Source organism: Xiphophorus couchianus, chromosome 22 (genome assembly GCF_001444195.1).
Source record: "Xiphophorus couchianus chromosome 22, X_couchianus-1.0, whole genome shotgun sequence".
Classification (NCBI taxonomy): Eukaryota; Metazoa; Chordata; class Actinopteri; order Cyprinodontiformes; family Poeciliidae; genus Xiphophorus; species Xiphophorus couchianus.
In genome coordinates, this window is record NC_040249.1 from 18,362,423 (window position 1) to 18,380,056 (window position 17,634).

The 17,634-nt window shown below is 38.3% G+C and overlaps 1 protein-coding gene across 6 annotated transcripts in view; it reads right to left on the reverse strand.

The window, feature by feature from the left end:
• Nucleotides 1–17,634, reverse strand: part of LOC114137938 (signal-induced proliferation-associated 1-like protein 2) — a 115,132-nt gene that overhangs the window by 22,099 nt on the left and 75,399 nt on the right. For all 6 annotated transcript variants that reach the window (XM_028006814.1, XM_028006813.1, XM_028006812.1 and 3 more), the window contains 5 exons: nt 11,982–12,236; nt 7,799–7,945; nt 6,590–6,693; nt 6,372–6,460; nt 4,105–4,478 (listed from right to left, as the gene is read on the reverse strand). In XM_028006814.1, the coding sequence (XP_027862615.1) occupies nt 4,105–4,478; nt 6,372–6,460; nt 6,590–6,693; nt 7,799–7,945; nt 11,982–12,236 (969 nt within the window). The remainder of the gene's footprint in view (nt 1–4,104; nt 4,479–6,371; nt 6,461–6,589; nt 6,694–7,798; nt 7,946–11,981; nt 12,237–17,634) is intronic.

Genomic DNA, 17,634 nt, shown 5'->3' on the forward strand with positions numbered 1-17,634 from the left:
TGTCTTTTAATGCCCTAAAAATGCTAGATATGTCTGATGTATTATTATTATCAATGTAAATTGTGATAGACGTGTATCAATAAATAATACGTCTGATAGAATATTCAAGAATTTCAATGAACTCCAATCCAGAACCGCACAGCATTCTGGTCAATGTAGGCAGAGGAAAGGATTTAGCTTGACCTCTCAGGTCCAGGTAAGCAAGATTGATGGAATCAACGAAGGCTACGTTCACACTGCAGTCTGAAATTACCCAAATTCATTTTTTATGACAGTCTGAACAACACAAATCGGACTTTTTAGAATGTGACCCAGGTCACTTGGATATGTGGTTCTAAATCTGGTACGCATCGGATCTTTTCAAATTTGACCTGAGTCGAGTTTACAGCCAGATTGCATTCATCCAATCTGCATTTTTCTGAATATTTGGAAATGTGAATGAATGTGCCAAAAAAGAAAAGAGAAAAAAAAGAAATCAGATTTCACAAAAAATAAGTTGATTAAGGCATGCAGTGTGAACGTAGCCTAACCCGCTCAATCGTTTTTTGGTAAACTAGCAGCAACTTGTTGAGTAACTGACGCCGCAGCAAGTTAAGTTTTCTCCACCGTGCCTCATATGCTAAAAAATAAATGACGGTGTGGTGTGAAAACTTTGGATAAAACAGTAAAGGTTAAGCCACAGGTTTGGTAGTATTTCAGATATTTAAAACAAAAAATCTAACAAATAATTATTGATAGACTGATATGAAACAGTTAAACTGGAATAAGATTTTCCGCCATATTGTCCAGCCCTAACCTCACAATGGTTCATGAATGGTCAGCATTGCAACCAGCCGGGGTGACATAATCCCCTCCAAATAAAGTACTTCCCCTTTAACCTACTTCATGAGATGACTCAGTTCCAGTCTGTCATGCTCGTTTTCCTGCTGAACTTTGTCCTTTCAATATTTCATCAAATATCAAATGACAGACCGCATTTATGGTTCAGTGCATTCAACCAAAAGAGGCATTTCCTCCACTTGCTCTCAGTGCTATGCAGAGGTTCCTCAGACATCTGCTGCTCTGACCCCTGCTGATTTATGGGTCTCCAAGCATAACGAGCAAAGCAACTCACACGCTTCTACGTATGCGGAAAACTGTTTCTAATCATGTTATTGGGGTGAATTCACCCTTGAAATTAAGATTGGTTGGTCAAAGTAATGACTTGTTTGCTGACAGAAATATTACCCCAGCACCAGCTTTGTTCTGTTGTTACAAAATCTAATCATTGTAAGTAGGGTGGTTGAAACATTCCCCAACTCATAATGGCTTCATATGCTTTGTGAATATGCTTTAAATCACAGCAATTTAAAAATAAGTATGCCGTCATTATCAGAGTCCCACATTCAGCTGGGGTTTTCCCTTTATTAATTTTCCATTTATGATGATGGCCGACAGTTAGGATTTCATGTCTCTTGGCTGCCAAGGACTTTCACTACGACTGCTCAAATGAAAGTCAGACAATAATGAACTACATAAAGATGTCAACCTCAAAGCTGTAAAACTTTAAAATATGTCCAAAGAAATGATGGTTGCTTGCTTCTGTTTGCCGAGAATGCTGAACACTCACTAAATGTGTGAAAACCAGAGATTTTCCAGCCTTTTTATTTCTGAGGGTCACTGAGCAATGCCTGCCCCTTTCGGCTGGATGTAATTATGGTCAAGCAGCCACAAACGTTCATTTATTTTCTCTTAATTTAGCTTAAGTATAAAAATTGCAGTGCTGTAAAACAATTTTTGCTCCCTTTCTGATTTCTCCTGTTTATATTTTTTGCCATTCTTACAGCTCATCTGTACACGTTTTAATTTTAGATAAAGACAACCTGGGTAAGTAAAAAAAAAATCTGATTTCCAGGTTTGATTTTATTTACTTAAGGGAAAAAGCTATCTGGCCCTAGCTGTAGAAATGTTCACACATCTTGTTAAATCATGAAACAATGTGATTACTCGTATTATTTCTGCACAGTTAAAAAAAATCTCCAAAAGTAATATAGTAATGTGATCCAAACTAAAGAAAGCCAACGACAAATTAATTAAATTTTATTTGAAAAAGGGTTAAAAAGCCATTTCTGAAAATTTAGGACTCCTGCACAACCTGTTGGGAGCCATTATTAACAAATGGAGAAAACATTGAACAGTGGAGAATTTTACCAGGAATATCCACCTCGCCAAATTCACTTCAGGAGCCTGTCGACAGTTTATTAAGGACATCACAAAAACATAAAGAACAACATCTATGGGTGTAGATGGGTTCCATAGAAGAACGTCAAGACCAAAACCACTGCCAGGAGATCAAAAAAAGCTCATCTCCCATTTGGAGTAAAAGTCATTTCCATGATTCCAAGAACTTTTTAGAAGAGTATTCTCTAAACTGACAGACAAATGTGTGTGTGGTTTTCTTTGGAAGGTGTGTCCTATTGTATCCTATATAAAACTGAGAACATTTCATTAAAAAAGATTCTTACTGATAGGAAAAAATGATGGTTGGGTTCTGCTTTTGGACTTGGAAAACTTGCAGTAATTGTTAAAATCATAAATTCAGCTCTCTACTAGAAAATCTTAAAGAAGAACCTCTGACGTTAAATTGAAGCGTAGCTGGATTATACGGCAGGACAATAATTCAACCAAATTAATTGCAAGTTATCTCAAACACCAGTTGTTGCAGCCAAGAGTCGTAGCTACTTTTTCCACAAAAGGTTAGGTTGGTTTGAAAAGCATTTATCCTGAATAAATTATATAAAACTGAATATTTTACAGTAGTTCTCAAAGCAAAGTTTTTTCCTCTTTCCTTACTTCAACATTAAACCAACCCAAATATGAAAACAGTCAAAGCTCTGAGTTTAGATGGCTGGTTAAAACAATAGATCCTCTTTTTATTCTTTGTAAAGCGTGAATATAAACACCCTTCCCCCATTTTTCTTCACAAGAACCGCAGTCTGGCCATGGGAACTGGGATCACACAAGACCTTTCTACCCTCCGCGTTGCTTCAGGCGGAGAGCAGTGACCACCGCTGGCTTCAGCACAGCTGGATAAGCTGGGTGGTAGATCAGCAGACACTAAGCACGACCAGGTGAAGAGAAGGTCAATGAACAGACACAGACCATTAGTTGTGCACGTAATTCTGCGTGTCTGGCAGAACAGATCCAGTATCGGGCTCGATAGTTTGGCGGTTGTGGTGTTTGTGTGCGAGCGCCGATGTAGTCCAGAACAGAGGATTTTGCTGTGAGCTATGTGGCATAATAAAGGGTGTGAATTTCCAGCACACGTAAATTAGTTCAGTGACCCAGCTAGGATTGAGCAAACACAGAGCAAAGTAATTACCAATAAAGATGAAAAAGTATTAAAGAGCAACCACTGACTCATGATCTGTCTTTTTTTTATTATTATTTTAACAGAAGGTAGACATGGTGCTTCTGTGACTATTTAAGAAGCTGCTTCCTCTTAAGTAAGACAGTAAAGATCCACATTTCTCTGCATCTCTTTACAAAGAAAGTAGAGTGCTTGCTCCTATTACCTCAGAATATTCTGCTTTTCTTTCCTACAGAAAGTATTCCTGTTTCAGCCATTCTGTGACTAGCTGTGACTCCTTTTTAGAAAGGCCCTTCAGCCATTGCTGCTAAATAAACAGCACTAAATAGGATGGGTTTTACTGTGATGCATTATTGGGTCAAACTAAACTGGATGCAGTTGGATATATATTGTAATACTACCGTTTCTTGACGTGAAGCGGACCTGTTGTGCAATATAAAAGTCAATTGAATATAAATGATTTTGAAAATACAAAAGTGTTCAACCTTTCATTTGCCTTTATTATTCCAGTCATATGGTGGAGGAATTCCCCGTCTCCATTTGATGATTTTCAAGGCTGGGCCAAGGCAAATGATCTTTTTTGTTAGTTTAATTGACATTTTGTGAACGTGAGGGAAACAACTTCAAACTTCAAGGCGTTAAACGTCATCAGTGTTTTGTTACAATGCTTCCACAAACCCAGAAAAACATTGTTGTTGTAAAGTTTGCCTGCCATTAGGCAGAAATTAAAGCATTAACCTTCATCTGTATTGTACCTTGAATGAGACGAAATCTCGCTGAGGTCTCCAATGCTGCCCTCTGTCACGTGACTACCCATGATGGCTGAAGCGAAGCCTTGCTGCAAGTATAGTTTCCCATGATCCTCTTCTGTCATTTCGTCCTCGTGGTGCTCAGAGACCCAGGGGTGTCCCTGTTCCCCAACCCTTCCCTGCAGCAACATCCGGGCTCCGGGGGGCATGCAGGGATTCGTGTCTATGCCGCTGTCTGTGGAGGCGCCTTTGATGTAGGTGAGGCCCAGCATCTCCGGGTCCATCAGGTCTCCAGAGCCAAAGTGCTTATCATCGCTGTTGCTGGAGGCGTTGCTTGAAAGAGTGTTGCTACTAGAGTGGCTTGAGTTTTTATCGCCAGTCTGGTGGAGGGAGGGAAAGGGCAAGAGGGGTGAAGGAAAAAGAGAAATGAAACTGGGTCAGGTAATTGCAGATTGTTCTGATAGTTGTTTCAACGGACTCGCTGTGCCAGATGATGAGGGTCCAGTCTGATTCCACTCTGACTGATGTTATTACAATAGATGAGCCTTTCACACAGCAGGGGAGACTAGGTATATGTATAGGAAACAAATTATTTAAAAATAAGAGCGTTCATGTTTTTACAGCCGTCTTTCACACACACTGCATCTCTATTTTAAGTTTATGGTGTGATTTTAATCTAATTTGAAGGAAGTCTAACAGATAACCAAAGTAAAATCTGAGTAATATGTGATACTAGTAAATCTCAGACTGAGAAAATAAACTATGAATTACATGAAATTGACCTGACACTCTTTATTTACTATGCTATGCTCAACACTGTTAAATCATGGATGCAACTTAAATCACATCGAATCAAAAGTAGTTGGGGGGGAAAAAAATTAGCTTTGTGCATTAGGAGAAACTGAGGCAAGAGGAAGGTTTGATTTTTTTTTTTTTTTTTTGTAGAAAGCCTGGGTTAATGCAAACGTAGCTTAGAGCACCAACTGATAGAAAGGAGCAATTAGTTGGATAAGGAAGAAGATGAGTTGATGTTGAGTCAAAAAACTGCAAAAGAAATAAATATATAGATAAAATAGACAGGAAAGACTACGGCTAATAAAATATTTACAATTTTATCAAAATATGCCCTAGAAAAGTGTGACATGGCCAGAAATGGTGATGGGAGGAGGCACATGGTTGCTTGCTGATGAAGGATATGTGACAACTGGAAAGAGCGAGAGAATAGCAGCCCAGTTCAGCTCCTGATGGCTGTAAAGTCCATTTCTAAATCAAACACACATGAAGGAACGTCTGAAACTGCTGTACAGCTTTTAAAAACATTGAGGCCGTTGTAATGCACAAAACACTCTGATCTGACCCTCGTCTTACATTTAATTGCTCTCTTTCAAATCATTTGAAAAGAAAATGCTCAACAGGTATTTTAGATTAGTCATAACAACCTCCTGAATCTCCAACATTTGCTCATCTTTATTGAAATGAAAATGTTAAGCTCTAAAGAATATCTCTTCTTTTAAATATCTTGTTTTAAATCAATCCATTAGTCAACTTTAGGTAAGTTAACGGTTTGAAACTCTAAAAATCTTAATCTGTATTCTCATTCAACAGATTTGTTTGGACTAAATGTTTGTTTTGTCTACTTACTTTGTGAAATTCTTGCATGTCTGAGTAACTTTTTCTAAAGCTACTATTTTATTTCCAGCAGGATCCAAAAGGTAAAATAAACCAAACACTGACGACCCAGATGGACAAACCAGCTGTTCCCTCTTGCCTCACGCTTTTTTAAACTGAGTCATCTGCTTTTCCTACTGAAGAAGTTTTCTGGTTGTGGCAAAATTTATAGTCAAAGTGGCTGAGAAACTTTGAATCCCTATTTTTCTTTCTCTTTAAATCGTTTTAGGCAACCACTTGCAACATCAGGTTGCATGTTAAACTTCCAAATGCTGCAGGACAAATTTGTACAGTAGAATTAGAAATAAATTGTGTTTCAATTTCTTGCTTTTTTTTTTTTTTACTTAAATCGTTAAAAACATAACATCTCAATAAAAAAAACATAATCTTTGATTGATGTATAATCCCTTTAGTGACACTCAACTAATCTTAATTGTGAAAAACGAACACAGGGTCCTTGCTTATGGAGTTTTTGAGATTGATGAAGAGTGTAGATTGATATTTTTTTACCATTGAGTACCAGAATCCTAACAATGTAGAAAATATGCTTGAATGTCATGCTGTCAGCTTGAGTTAACCTAAATGGTTGCAGAGAAGACATTCACCCTGGAAAGCTTGTTTGGCGAGTCCTTTCCTCCTTCTCTTTGCTTTAGAGGATTCAGGATCTTCGTGGAGGGTATGTGCCATTTGGCCTCTGTGGAGAACCATGAAAGACAATATTTAAAAGAAAAGAACCCATAAATAATAAAAAATCTCTACATTACTTTGCTTGTACTATACAGTATCTGTATGTAGAATAAACTTGAATCTTGATTATATTCACCTGCAGATCTGGTCCTTTCCAGGGTGGGCTCTCTCTCCCTGCGAATCTCTCCATCGCCTCCTTGGATATCGCCTGCCCGCTCATGCAGTATAGGGGAGGGACACCTGAAAAAAGGCACAAAAAAGACTTGAAATGATTTTCAATCTATTGTGTGAGCTTTGTTTCCTAGTCAAAGAAAAGCTTCAAAAGACCTACCGCGGATTTAAAGCAATTAGCTCAAGTTTCTTTAAGGTCAAATCACTTGAGCTTATAAAAGAATAAAGAAGCTGCCAGACAGCTCTGGCGAGAGGCCTGTTTTCATTCCGCTCAACATGCCAAGCTGTTCCTTGCTCTTGACAAAAGGGAAAGAAAATCACATTTTTCAATGCAGGTCTTAATTATCGCTTCGAGGGCTAATCGGGGTTACAGCAGATGAACAGGGGCCAGGGTGTCTCGTTATCTTTAACAAAGACGCTAACTAGAGATCAGTCGTCTGGTCTGGAGAAGGCTCAGCGGTCCTCAGCAGTTCAAAGAAAGTTTGAGGCTTTTACAGGCAAAGAAGAGGGAGGTTGCAGCTCTAATGAAGGTCTAGAATCATTCATTCACAGATATAGGTGTTGAATTTGAGTCAAGATTGACAAAAATTATGCCTGCACTGTTTGCAGTCTCAGATGCAATAATCCATGCATCTATTCAAATTTATTAAATTGATAAGATTAGGCCAAGTAACGTTCTACTTATAAATTTATAATGGATAAGATAATTAATTTTAGAACATTTTGGTTTCAAAGGCTGTGTACAGAGAAGATTTTAAAGTAAGAAGTATTAAAAATACTGAACTGAAATTCATATGAGACAGTGTTAATGTTCAAAATAAAAAAACAAAACAGAAGCTCCAAAAAGTTCCAGGAAATATAAAGAAATAAAACATTTCATGCATGATATTCATAAAATACCATCTGGTCTTCTGTGCCGCTAAGCCGTAGCAAGCACAGTATAACATTTCTGGTGGATTATTTCCTGTAAAAAATGTGTTACGACAAAAGCGCACTGATGATTTGGTCATTTCATGCAGAAAAATGGCCATCATTTTGTAAAATTGCCAGGTCTTAGAAATAGTGCGAGCACTGATTGAAGCTGCATTCATAACAGCGAGAAAAAATAAGATATAATCATAGAGAGACTATTTTATATCAAAAAGGAAAAGTAACTCATTTATGTTTCTTTTACCCATCATATCCGGGCTGCTGGGACCAGTTGCTGCTGCCGCATGGACCCGGATCGCTGGACGAGGATTGGTTACTGGGCGAGCTGCGGTAGTGCTGGTCTCCCTTGTTGCATATAGTGACCTGGGGATTCTCCATGTCCTGCAAAGTCCTGTAAAAAACACCGAAGGTTAGTAAAAAACCTGCTAATGTTGTAAATTTCTGTCTGACATAAAAGATAAAAGCTAATCATTTCAGCACGAATCCACTCTCTTTGTACATTTATTTATTTAAAAAAATATGCAAAACCTGTCGAGACTGCACCTTGAAAAACATATTACCCAAACATTAGCATCACTATCACTTGGTGTCACAGCAGAAAATAGTTCCTTTGCATGTGAGCGCCTGGGATAATCTCCATAGAAAATGTTGGAGCTGTCAGTAAGAAAGAAGGCGTCTTGTTCTCCAAAGATAAACACAAAAGAGATTAGTTCTGCTTATAAGCCGCAGAAAGTAATCCAGATGGCGACTCTATGTATGCAAGTAGCATGACGACATTCTGAATTTACACAAGCTGTAGACTCTTGCTTGAAACCTACACTTGAAGTTTGGTCATTTCTTTTATTACCATTGTTTTACCATTTCTTCAAGTTTTTTTTCTATAACCATTGAAGTAGGTAGCTGCTAACCTTTGTTGAAGATTAAAAAAATCTTATCATTTCCCTCAGCTTATAGTGCCATGCAAATGTATTCATGCCCAATAAAGTTTATACTTTTTAACATGCTGTAACACACACTGCTCTTCCTTCTCCAATCCTGATGCATACAAGATACCGTCACATCTCACATTCTCAGTGTCTCAAGTGAGCTAAAAGGAAATGTCACTAAGAGGATTTTGTTATTAAGCAAATCTGCTTTATGGTCTTATGATTGAACATAAAACAAAAACAAACGACTGATTCTTTCTCTGCAATGCGGTACTAAAAGACCTATGGACTGGTATTGGTTTGTGGCCCAGCGGTTGGGGATCTCTCAGGTACGGGCCACAAATTTACAACCTACGTGTAAAACACTGTGTTGGAGAACTAAAGCCATAAACACAAGGTCCCTATTGTGAAACTGCTGCAGGGATTATTTTCATCAACAGAGTGAATCCTGACAGAAGACACCAGGGTAGAGAGGTAAACATACATCTAGAGCTACAACTTAATGGCTTATGGCCAACTATAGTCCTGCAAAGTTTTAGATATGTTTGTTCTCAGTAGGTCATCAAATTCTTAGAAAAATACTGATTCAATTTAGGACTGTAGAACATCTCAAACATACAAGATGTTGGCTCTTGAAGAGTGAACCCCTGGCATATTATGGCTTATTATGTAATTATAATAAGCCATAATAACAATGGCTTATTATGTAAAATCTCTCTGAGAATCTTTGTCAAAACTTGAAAATGAAAGTTCACAGAGGCTCCCTGATCAATCTGACTGGTCTTGAGCTATTTTTCATAAATGTGTCTGTGCAAAGCTGGTAGAAACTTGCAGCTGTAATTGCATCGAGAGGTTTTTTTCCCACAAAGTATTGACTCCAATACAAAAGCAGGCCAAACAGATTTTTGCAGATTTGTAATTGCTAAAAGAAATATCACAAACAAAATATTCCTATAAAATGCATTAAGGTTTGTGGTTGTGAAGTCAGAAAGGCTTGAAAAAGTCCAGGATGAATGAATACTTCTGCAAGACATACAGTATATATATATAGTAAAAGTATGTTTTATTTAGGCTTTAGGAGTACTTTAGTCACTACAGAGGATAACAAATTAGTTCTTCGTTGTCATCTGCGCGTTTCTTTAACAGAAAAATAAGCCGTCACAAAAGAAATCCCTGCTCACATCATCAAATGCATTAGTTTGATGGCAACATTTTCTTTCCTCCGCTGAGTCCTTGCACTTTAATTTGAAACAGCAGCATCTGCCTTCTTGTTCTCCTTTTCCTCCTCCCTGGAGATAAGATGTTCCGAGAAGGGGGATATCAAATGCAATATTTCTCTTTGTGGTGCAATATAGTTTGAAGGTGCTCTCTGGTTTTGTAACACAGGCATATTTTATATAGCACAGATTCTCGATTCAAATTGATGTTAGGTTGGGATTATGCTTTATGGTGGCAGTTTTAAAGGTGACCTATTATGCTAACCTGAACAAGTTAGGATAGGTCTATCCTGCCAAAATAACATGTTCATTACTTTTTTTTCACAAAATCATTCTTAGATATTAAGATTTTAGTCTGGTCAACGTTTATGCTCGCACGTGAAAATGGCTTCAAACAGATGGGCAATAATACAACTGTACATCTTTGAAAGCAAAAGCCTTCTGGACAGTAACAACAACAAAACATTTGTCTTTTCCAGCTGACCAAATATCCTGGAACTCGGCTTGGGTTGCTAGGTGACGGGCGGAACACTGCTGGGATTGCTAGGTAACAGGCTGGGCTTCACTGGGGTTGCTAGATGAGGATCAGTGCCTGTTAATTTGTGACGTTGCATTAAAAAGGTTTCTAAAACAGCTCATTTCCAGAAACCAAAAAACATTTGATTATTTCCAGAAGCTGGGTGGATGTTTTTTTAAGTGGTTGGGCTGATTATCAGAAGCAGTAAAACCCAAAATGGAAGTACAAAAACATGCAAAATGTGAATTTGCAGAATACATCCCTTTTATGCTGTAGATCCTTCCTTAAGAGTCTTCCTGCCAAGTTTCTGTCTTCAGTTATTGCTATCATTTAGAGAAATAAAAGTTACACATTTGAAGCCTTTGATTTGCTAGTACTTTCATTTCCATCTATTCCTAATGGTTTTAGTCATTTGCACAGCTTTGCCACATTTAAAATGATTGAGTCATCACTAACCATTAGATCTTCTTCTTTTTCAATTAGTCAAACTATTAAAGGAAATGACAACATAATTTATGTTGATTTATGCCTATAAAATACGCTCCTGTATAATAACACCCCTTCGTTCTCTCCCTCGCCTCCTTTACAACCAATCACCCCCCTCTGGGGCGCTACACGTCGTGGTCCGGGGAAGAGCGCTGTCTTTGTTTCTGTAGTAATTGGATGAGATAAGCCGAGCCGTGTCAGTGTCCCTATCACCTCCTCCTCAGCAGGGTGCAAGGAAGAGGAAGGGAGAGCGGCGAAAAAGGGAGCGAGGGGGAATGGGAGTTCTCCCACTTCCAGAGAGCCTGATTAGACAGGGAAGGTGGCCATTATCCAAGTATAGTCAGAGCAGGCAACGCCGGAGGGGGGGTCGGTGTGACACACTGGAAAGGTTATCATGACTGTAGGGGTTTCATTAGTCTGAACAAATCACTGCTTTACATGGCTCAATGGAGATGTCCAAAATAGGACATGAACAAAGTCTGAGTGTGGCCTTATCATCTGAAGGGAGATGAAAGCAAGGCTGTGAATTCATTGGACTAAAATGCTCCGTTTGTATGTATGCAAATAAGTGAACACAATAACAGCTCCTCAAAGTGTCCCTGTGGCTCTTTTATAAATGCGAAAAAAAACAGAGTTCAAAGATTTTCTCACACAGAACTGGGGGTGGCGACGTTTGACTGTAGCTCTCATGAAAATCCCTGACCAGAAATGTCTTAAAAGCTTTGTTTCCTCTCTTGATTTGTCTGACAAACTTGTTATTGCTTCTCCAGCCATCTTAACAGGATAATTAACCACATATCATCTTCACTGCAGCTTTATAGACATACTAACCGGGAAGAAGGTTTTGGTACAGAAATTAACCATTTTGTTAACAGGAGTACAACAGAAACAGAGGGATTGAAGAATTGCGTATGTTAATGTTTTTTATGTTTTTAAGTGTTTTATGAGAGTTAGTTTGGCAAACATCAGGCCGAATCAAAAACCTGCATTGGAAAATAACTGGTGGATCACAGGGGAGTCTTGCAGTAGGCAAAACAAAAACAGTTCAATACATTCAAGTGAAGATGTCTCAAAGGCAAACAGAGGATTTTCACATGCAGTAAAGCTTTTTCCATTCTTCACTCACATAAATCTATGATCTGCTTTACGCTCAGACCTGAGGAATAGATGCGTTCACCGTGTTTGGGTTGACCCTCATCTGTTTTGAGATGAAAACCTTCTCTTGAGTTATTTTTAACCCGTTGTATTTAGAGCTCTGGTTGGGAGAACAGAAAGTTTTACCTGGAGCCATCTGGCAGCTTCCTATCAAAGGAAGTGCTTCGCGGAATGACAGCCTGGTGCTGCTGGAGGATCTGCTGGCACTGCAGCCGGTCAGGACCCTGAGTGGGCGAGCCCCGGGTCAGAGGTGCCCCAGCAGCGGCCGGCACCCGGTGCCAGGTGGTGTTTCTCCTGAAGGGCGTCTTGTACTCGCAGGGCTGGCCCTCGCTGTCCACCTTGTACTCCACCATTGGTATCCGGTAAAGTTCGGAACAGCCCCTGCAGGAAAGGAATAAAAAATATCACCAAGGTTAAAAGTCAGCAACCAGTTGCACCAGAGGCTAAAGTAGGAAATAAAAACCTTTAATCTTCTGAGTTTTTCCAAAAGCACTGACTAGAGTAACATGAAACACACTTATTCCGGTAGACTCGGTTCGATTAGGGACCAAAATTGCAACATTTGTTAAATTTTCATCTGGAGTGGTTCGCTTTCACACTGCACTGTCAAACGAACTAAATTCTTTGAAAAACACGTTCACCTCCTCACCAAGAACCACTGAAGAAAACGACACAAAAAAACTCTGAAAAAGACGCAAGTGCAACTTCCTTCTTGACGACATGCAAACAAAAAGTCCCTTTTTGATCCAATTTCTTCAAGAAAACACACAAAACCTTTTAAATATTTAACACAAAGGCGATATTTAGATACATTAATTCACACTTGCCAGTATGATCACAACAATACATGTCAAACAGAGGCAAACATGCACACAGGGTCCCTATGGGCGTATCCTAATTACAAAGAACTATAAAAGGAATTTAATTGCAGCTTTCCTTGAGTCTTTGAGGAGGCGATATGTCCCTCCATTTTTATTACCACTATACTCACAATCCTGAGAATATCTCACAAGAGGAGGCCTGTGATGCCATTTCATGCAGCATTAATCTTCTGGCCTGGGCAGAGCCGTGGATGTGTGAAGTGAAGGTGGGTTTACTGGGTGGTGGGTTGAGGTTAAACAGCCTGGACGCTCTGCCAGTTCTCCATCAGTATCTCAAGTATGAGCCAGATGATTACACAGCCCTCGCCCCCTACTCACTCTATTTTCCAGGATGTACTGAAGGATGAAGAGCTCTGTATACTTTGCTGTGGTCAAACATGTTCTACCAGTGGTGCTTGAGGTGGATGCTCTGATTGAAAAGGCTGCAGTGGAGGGGGCGGATAATCCCTCTCAGAGGGAACCTTTCATCAAGCTGCTAGACCGTGGGTGGCTGGGCTGTTTACAGCTGACCTCCCATTGGAGATACAGGACACAAAAAAGGAAGATCAACATCACTTTATGCTTGCTTTTGAATAAAAATTGAACAGTTCATCTTTATCCTACAATTTTAGATATGTAGTAAATGCATATTACATTTTTGGCTGCAAAAACAGTTCTAACATATCAAGGCGATGACTCTATTAGATCGGCTAAGGATATCAGCAGTATCCATGGACTATTTTGAGTATTGATTCCATAAATAAATAAGTTTTCCCATTTCTTTCATTCTGTAACCGAAGGTCAGTTTTAATTTCCGGATGCTAAATTGCCCAGACTGTTGGTCAATTGTTTTTAAACAGAGCCGCTAATCCCCTCATTACCTTGATTAACTGAGAGTGTGTGGTCATGCTTAATAGCCACGCGCCATTACTCCCAGCTAAAGGCTAAGCCCTGGCAACAGCCTGCAAAAGTCTCAAACTCTGTCGTTTGCTGTGATTTCTGCACCAGAATATTTAAGCAGTAAAAGGATGAAATCCTCTGGAGAAATTTTCTGTCAGCACCAGTGTGAGCTTAAAACCTTCACTGATGGGAGGAGAATGTTTGTTTTTAAATGTATATGAGGAGTCTCTCTTTCTCTCTGTGTATAAATCAATTTGAAACTGCAGGAAATGAGTGTTCAGACAACTGCTAACGAAAAACTGAAGCTTGCAGAAGAGGAGGTGAAGAAGAAGTCGACAAAGTTGTGTTCCAATTAGCAGTGGGTTTAAGAAAGCCAGTATAGACTCTATATACACATAATAATCTTTATTTCCATATGGATAGAAATATACTCAGGACATTTTCCAAAGATAATTTATTATCAATCTATTAAAAGTGGGAGAAAAGTTGTTCAAAAACAGCCGCTGCTGCACTTTTCTTTGCAAACTCAAACATGTATTGCAAAAACTGAAAAGTACTCGAAGATTTAGTTTTTCTGTGAATCACGGAACTGATATCGAGTTGCATAAACACAGTTTCCAAGAACTGCTTCACATCTGTCCTACATTGAGTCCTCCCACTTCTGAAACCTGTGAAGACGTGTTGAAGCTATGGATGACAGGATTGCATCACACAATTCCTCCTTATTTCTTGTTGTTTTTTGCCTCAGAAATAGCATGTTTGATGTCACTTCACAGGTTTATATTGATTTAAACTGCAGGGTATTAAGCTGACTGCTAACAGTTGATCGCCCTGGAACTTTGTCTTTTACAATTTCTTTACTCTTTGATCCATTTAAATGGTAGTTTTCTATTTTCTTCCAGGCCTTTCCGTTTTTTATTTCCATGTTAAAGAATTTGAGATACAGCTTCATTATATGAGTGCTGGTCGTCAGAAATTGAGCAATTAAAATTTTTCCTTTCCCTACACCCCCAGAAGGCTGTGCGGTTCCGGATAAATTTATCTATTGATGCAGATCTATCACAATATGTATTGTTATCGATTTATTGTTTAGTCCTAATTTGAGGTCATTTTAACCAACTAGCCTCGTCACTTTATGCAAGTTTTTATACGTTTTCCTATCTGAACTCAAATTTATTCAACATATTTATAGCCTCTGACACAAAAAGTGATTTATCTTATAAGTAATGTTTGAACACAGCTGCTTGAAGTCAAAGCCAAAGTCATGTTAAAAATTTAAAATTTAACATTAGAAAGAAGCTGATGGGACAAATAGCTTCTTTAGCAGCTTCTGAATAGAACAGACCTGCAAAGTTCCTAAAAAAGCTTCTTTAAATAAAAAGTGTTAAAAAAAGGGAATGAGAGAGAAATTAGCCCTGATTTTTATTTTTATCTTTGCGGTAAATCGATCTGTTTGGGGAGAAAAAAGCCGCTCTGGTGAAGGATATGAGAGGATTAAGCAGCAGCAATTAGTGATGCAGGTTTTTGGTTTAGCAGAGCTGCCGTCTTTAACTGGATGCTGGCATGGAAAGTGAGAAATCCAGCTTTACTTCGGTCCAGAGGAAAATCCGCTATGACAAGTCTGGTGCTGCTTCAAAGTAAAGGCTGCAAATGAACAATTAAATGTCACAAATAAGACTCTTTATCAGCAGGTTGAACACAAATGAAATTATGGTTCTGTGCTGTTTTCCAAAAATAATCCTGTGGATCAAAATACAAAATATTGAAACCCAGGTCAGGTTACTCAAAAAGCTTGCAGGCAAAGTCAAAATCCTAGTTATGCAATGACAGTCTGTCTGTTTCTATTTGTATGTCCTGTAATATCCCTCTATATTGCATATTGAGGTGATTTTTTTTGTTTATTTCCACATAACTCCTGACCACATGCAATCACTGCCATGTTCTGTGCATCGCATTCCTGTTTCAAAGGCCTAATCTTCTCCATCTTTTACCCATTAGTTTGATCCAAGAATAACATGTTGAACTTGTTTAAAGCCTTTCAGAGTGACGATGGAAAAGCGTTTCATTTTGCTTTTTGTTAAAACAACATCCAGCTCTCAGTCTAAATCCATAGGATTCAAGGTACCGCTAATATCAGTGCCATATCTCCTGCATATGAGGAGAAATGGAATAAAATGCAGTTTAATAAAGAAGAAGACATCAATAGCACACATTGCTAAATGGAAAAAAGAAGAAGAAATCCACTGTTAGCCGCTACAAGTGCTAGTAAAAACATGATCCCCGTCATGGTGGCTCTGTGGAGCCAGGGGACTTTGTCTGGAGGTCATGAGACTGGTCCATTGTTGCTCGACTAACCCCCCATCTCTCTAGTCCCCAGGGACCGACTGAATTCCTTTCCTTTGAGATAAGAGGAGAAACTGGAGCATTTATTGTTGATGGCAACATTTTAGCAACTCAAAGACGCAGCAGCAGAAACAGCTGAGGACTCTCAAAGTTGTTTGCCTGACCTCTCACCTTCTTAGCGATTCTCAGGACTGAGGACAGAATATTTGGATTCTCATGAAAAGACAGTGGACATTTGGTTTATTACTGCCCAATTGGGTCATGTTATATAAAGCAGATGTATTTTCCCCTACAAAAGAATTAAAACTAACATGGACAATAAATGAATGAATCGCGTAATAAATTCAAACAAACTTAATTTCCATTTGACATTTTTTTCTCTATTTCTATCAAAACCTGGATAACAAAAGTCTCCGGTCTGGTTCTTTGGTCTCAACTAGTCTGTGTTTTTCAAGGTCAGTTTTGTTATAGAGACTTTATTATTAATTTTATTTGCTATTTCCGTTGTTTTGTTTATTTACCTTTAATATTTAAGATGTCTTCCAGTTTCAGTGTTAAATGTTCATTAGAATTTAAAGTTTATTAATCTTTGAGAATATGTTCTTGCATTATTATTATGCCATCACCATTAAATTACTTGAAAACAGTCTCAAACAACAATATTATCGTTTATCACAATACCTTCTGTAGACAATTTATCGTCCGGCAAAATTTGTTATTGTGACAGACCTAGACATATGGTGGGACCAGGAACTTGCTTTCTCTCCAGATGCAATAAGAAAATTGTTCAAATGCATCCAAATTAGTTAAACACAACAAACAGTGTCCTCATCTTAGGGTAGGTAAACTAACTCTAGTTCATTTTTCTAGAAAGTCCTGGGGAGAATGCGTAATCAAACTCTAATGCCGATTTAAAAAAGCAAATTCTGGTCCGCCTACAAAACTATGTCTTGAACTCTGGCACGGTTCTATATCGTGATATAGGACCATGATGATAACAATAAAAACTATTTATTACTTATTTTTTAAGTAACTTTATGTCTATGAATGCAAAGCATAGTATTAATAGTGACACAAACACAAATACTGTTCTTGAAAAACATTCCTATTTGAAATAGCCTTCAGGATGTGTGATTAAAAATTTTTACATTTTCGACTTCACTGACACTTACTGAAGCTCTTGAGGAACACACAGTGAAGGTATTTCTTATAATACTGAGTTTCTTAAACATCAGTAGTTGAAATGTATTGAAAACATTAAATGAGGATTCTTATCGTATAAGAAATAATTCACAATAAATTATAAATGATACGATGAATGCCCCCTCTTAAAGGCATCAATATTGCGAAACAATATAGTCGATGTTTTACTGCATTAAATCTGTCACTATGGATTTTGTCAAAAATCTTTACTTCAGATTTTTTACTCTTTAAATGTGAACATTATCAAGGCTTTTTATACATCACATCTGAATCAGATGTGTAAATAAATGTGACGGTTGTTACAGCAATGCTGGAAGTTATACGTACATGCATTTCTAAAACAAGTTCTTCATTTTTTTTGACTCATACCAAAACAAAACAGTCTTCCTGGCAGAGACAAGATGTCAAGAGCACACTTTCCTCTGGAACCAGTGCTTCCAGTGAGCTGAACTGGCATTGTGGACACAGGACCA